The sequence below is a fragment of the Anarrhichthys ocellatus genome, unplaced genomic scaffold (assembly GCF_004355925.1).
Source record: "Anarrhichthys ocellatus isolate YVR2014 unplaced genomic scaffold, GSC_Weel_1.0 scaffold1, whole genome shotgun sequence".
NCBI classification, from domain to species: domain Eukaryota; kingdom Metazoa; phylum Chordata; class Actinopteri; order Perciformes; family Anarhichadidae; genus Anarrhichthys; species Anarrhichthys ocellatus.
This window is the reverse complement of record NW_022280031.1, coordinates 14,904,453-14,909,061: the sequence shown is the minus strand read 5'-3', so window position 1 is coordinate 14,909,061 and position 4,609 is coordinate 14,904,453. Positions and strand designations below refer to the sequence as shown.

Below are 4,609 nucleotides of genomic sequence, written 5' to 3'. Positions count from 1 at the left end.
CCCCCCCCCCACCTTCAGTGTTGCCATCATGCTTTTTTGTGTTGAGCTTCATGCATCACGCTCTCACAAGCCTCCATCATCATCTTTCCTCTCAAAGATAGTTGTGTGGTATTGTCAAGTGATTGAACATCTTAGAACTATAGCCACATTACTACACCAGTAAATGTATTTAGTTCTGATACAAAGTGCATTGATTTCTTTTTATGAAATATGATACGGCAGCTGAGGAATGCATGCGCGCTGAGACACGAGTCTGTGGTTGTAATTGGATTTTGTTGTGTTCGCAGAAGTCCAGCCTTAGTGAAGAACATTCAGACCAGCTTGGGCTATGGTCCGACCCTCTCTGCTGCCTTCCAGGTAACGAAAAAAAAACAAAAAACAAGAAAGTGACCTCATCCTTAGCTGCCTCACTCTGAACTTTAAAAAGAAGAATAATAAAAGTCTCTCTCCGTCTCACATGCCCGGTCACCTCCTCTTTGTTTTTAAGGGGGTGTGAAAGGAGTGATGGGGAACTGAGAAAGTGCTGACAACCCCCTTCCGTTTCACCTTTAACGCTTCGGGCTTTGCTTTTCAGGCTTCAATGGCAGAAAACAACATACCTCTATACACTACTGCTTCCATTGGAAGTCCCACCCTCCACTCCCTGGCCAACGCCATCCGCGAGGAGATGAACGGAGCGATGGACCATGGAAACAGCAACGGCAGTGACAGCAGCCCGGGACGCTCGCCCCTGCCAGCTATGTGAGTGGCAACACCACGCTTTCTATCTCCACCACCGCGGTCTGTGTGAGAACAGAGTCTCACTCCACTGACACAGCAATACACCCTAAATAGATTTTAGCCCACCCAAAATGCTCTTCAAATGACCCACCGCATGGCATGAGATGAAACGGAAACAATGAGGACAATAAATAAAGTGAAGAGGGATCACATTTGGAGTGGTGAGTGGGGTCACGGCCAGAGCTGTGGCTGGCCTCCCTGCAGAAAAAAGGAAACTCCACCTTTTATTTTCCAAGGAAGAAAAAGGGCCGGAGCCCCTCTTGTTATTTCAGCAGCGAGTTTATGAACTCTCCTCCGTGTGTCCCGCTGTCTGTCCCGAGTCACGCCGTAATCAGCGTTCCAATTTGTTAAAATATTTACAAAATGCCAGAACGCGGAGCAACAGAGCTGTTGGCCGCGACGCGGAGCTGGAACGCCTCTGAGCCGCTGAAAGAGAAAACAACACAAAAGGGTAATTAGTCTGGAGGACATCATCCCAAGATTCTCATGTAGGAAAGTTGCGGTCGGCCGGGAAACCGCAGCTCCACCCCCCCCCCACCCCCCTCCTCCGTTCGCTTGTTGTATAGGAGTGTCTGCTAAGTTGTTTGAAGCCTAAAATAACACGGCACATGCTGCATCGTTTCCAGATGTGGGGGGTGCAGACCACCGACTCGGGGATGGCCTCCTGAAATGTCTGAGCTTGGGGTAAATTCTGCCTGAAAACGAAAAATAAGAAAGGTGCAGTAATGAGCTCCTGGCCAAATGGAGGAAAGTGCCATCCCTAATCACTGTGAACATAGCTCTGAGCGTGGCTGTGGAACAGGAAAGGCAGAGACAGGATGGGTGTGCTGGCCTAAAGGCAGCCTGCTTCTCCCTCTGCCCCTCTGCTTGTGTCTCTAGGCGGATGGAGCTCACAAACTCTCACTACCATAATTATGTCCATAAGCTTTATGCAAGCACAAAATGAGTAAAATCTATTTTCTTATGCTGTTTAAGAACTTTATTCTCTCAAACGCATGTTTCATGCGCACTAACTGTTACAGTCCATACAGTAGCAGCCTCTCTCTCAGGCAATAAGCAATAAAGTAACATGTGCAACAACAACAAAAACGGTGTTACCATGATGCTTTGGCTCACGCTGTTCCAAATACAAGTTCATCAGCGCAGTTCGCTGTGTAACAACATGTGTTTTCCACATGTGCCGATGTGCTGCTGGTTGACAGGACGCTGCTTCTCGAAAACCAGAGCACTCCTCTCTCTCTCGCTCTCTCTCTCAAGCAGCCAGACGAGAATCAGGAATCCAGAGAAGGCTAATTATAAGTAAAGTGTAGAATCAGCATGCAGTTCAATAAGCATAATAATAACAATTTCATGTCTGCCCTGAAGCCACAGAGTCAGACCTGAGGCAACGGCACTTGTGGAGTTACTTTGATGTGAAAAAATGATAGAAAAGCTGACTTTACTTTCCCCCCCCCCTCTCCTTTTTTCTTTTCTTTTTATAATTCACACCCAAAATATGGCAGCTCATTAGCATACGAGTGTCTCCGTCACAATAGTTGCGAATCACACAAGACGTCCCGGTGCGAATAAATCAAATGTGGGCTTTGTTGATGAAGAGCGTGCCAGTCGTCCCTTGTTGTCGTAGTAAATGAGCCCGGTGCCTCATCCTGACACCGCTCTACCTCCACTACAGCAGCCTGGCACCGCGGGTTAGAGCGGCAAGTCCCCTGCAGCTGCTCATAATGTTCCTTTTCTTTCCTCCTCCTCTCTGCAACAGCCAGGCCCCCCCCCCCCCCCCCCTGCTTTATCCCTGCTCTGTTTCTGTAATGAGAAATTTGGCAGATCTCATCTCTTTAGTGGCTCTTTTGCCCAGGCTGTGAGCTTGGAGGAAGGGGGGGGGGGGCCTCGTGTTTTTGCCTTGTTTACAAGTGACAGCGTTATTATTCTCATAAGGGCTCTGTTTCTTATCACGGTGTTGTGCCGAAAGCGCCCGCCCCGCCGCTCTCCTCGCGCGCCTCTCCTGCCAGCGCTTTTCTTCCCTTATTGACACTCGGTTGAAAATATGCATTAATTCTGGAGTTTAAAGCATGTACGGCGGTGTCTGGTCGCTGTGTTTGCTTGAAGTTGATTAATGATAGAAGCCGGCTCGGGGTCGTCCTCTGGAGACCCGCCTCGCAGGTTGTGCATGTTAACGAGCAGGAAGGGGAACACACAGCACGCCGCTGATCCGCCACCACCAGGAGGCTGACAACGGCAACCCACTCGCTCCGCAGAGTCCATTCTCTCCTCTCCTCGTCTCACGTTGTCAATCTTCCTCATTTATCAATTCTAAGTGAATACCCTGTTGTCAGTTGCCATGAAAATATAAAAAAATCGCCGGGATTGGAAAACCTCAAAAGAAAGCTGAAATTATCATCAGCACCAGTGAGGCCCCCACTCACGGTCTCATTGCAGCCAGACATTTGTTTTTGTTCCCCTGTTTCTTTCTCTATACACTGAATCAGCACAGGTCTGTCTCGTTGCTTGTTTTGCATGTGTGAAAGGTTATGAAAGAAAAGAAAGGCTCTGAGAGAGTTAAGGACAGAGGAACTGGAGCCATATTGTTTTTTTTTGCTCTCTCCTCCTCGTCCAGGCACCACATCAGCGTTAAGGAGGAACCACTGGACCCCGAGGACCACGAAGGGCCCCTCTCTCTGGTAACGACCGCCAATCACAGTCCGGATTTCGATCATCACCACAGAGATTACGACGACGACCAGGGCCACGACGACATGCTGTAAGGCGAGCTCTGCCCCCCCCCCCCCCCCATCCTCCTCCTCCTCCCCCGTTCCCCCCAAGCCTCAGAGGCAGAGGCAGTCTGGGTCATCTGGGAGACCGAAACGCTCCGCAGATAACAAACACTGAACTGCAGTCTCAGCCACTGATGACAGCTCGCAAATGTCTCCCGAGTTCACTTTTTTAGTGCCATTACAATACACAGCAAGAACACACACACACACACACACACACACACACACACACACACACAAACACAGAATACCCCACGTGAGGGATTCTTTTTTTTCTTTCTTTCTACTTTTAAGTAAAGCTTAAAAAGTGAAACTTCATTTCTACTCGTGCGTGGGATGGACTTGTTTGGTACAGGGGGGGCCGACGTGTTCGCAGTCAGAGACCCTCCCCGCGCAGCCAGGACGGACTGCACTCAGTGGACTGCAAGAGGGTGCTGCGTCCCTCCCCCGCCCACTCTCTCTCTCTCTCTGTCTGTCTCTCTCTCTCTCTCTCAGACACACACATCTGACCACAAACTCAAGAGAGAGAGAATGACTGACGTTTAATTTACACCGTGTGAGTGTAGGTGTGTGTATGCGAGAAGGAAGCGAGCGCGGGTTCTCTGTTCATTGTCACAGCCTTCAACACTTCTCATTGGTTTGATTCCATAGCGGGCGGGAGGGACGTTGTTTTTATTTGGGTGTACTTTATTGTTCGTGGGGGGGGGCGGGTGAGAGGTTATTAAATATCAACATAATGTGTCTTTTCCATTCAATGCTGTTGTAGATGTCGCATCTTTGTTGTTTCTCTGTACTGATCTGACCTCATGCCCATGCTGTGGAGATTCTGTGTGGTCAGCACTTGATGATGAATGTTTATGATTTCCTTTCATGTTGTTCTTTTTAAAACCCACACACACACATGAAGCAGAATGTCACATGCCAAGTAGTATTTTTCTGTCATTTATTCACCCATCTTTTCCAAAAAGCAAAAAAAAAAAAAAAGAAGAAAAAGTCACCCTCCTGACGAGAACCCCCCCGCCCCCCCCCCCCCCCCCCACCCCCCCACCCACACAACCAAT

The 4,609-nt window shown here is 49.0% G+C and overlaps 1 protein-coding gene across 8 annotated transcripts in view; it reads left to right on the top strand.

The window, feature by feature from the left end:
• foxp1b (forkhead box P1b) overlaps positions 1–4,550 on the top strand; it is a 148,196-nt gene extending 143,646 nt beyond the window's left edge. For all 8 annotated transcript variants that reach the window (XM_031843583.1, XM_031843591.1, XM_031843625.1 and 5 more), the window contains 3 exons: positions 288–357; positions 575–741; positions 3,392–4,550. In XM_031843583.1, the coding sequence (XP_031699443.1) occupies positions 288–357; positions 575–741; positions 3,392–3,539 (385 nt within the window). In that variant the 3' untranslated portion in view covers positions 3,540–4,550. The remainder of the gene's footprint in view (positions 1–287; positions 358–574; positions 742–3,391) is intronic.
• The last annotated feature ends 59 nt before the right edge of the window (positions 4,551–4,609 follow it).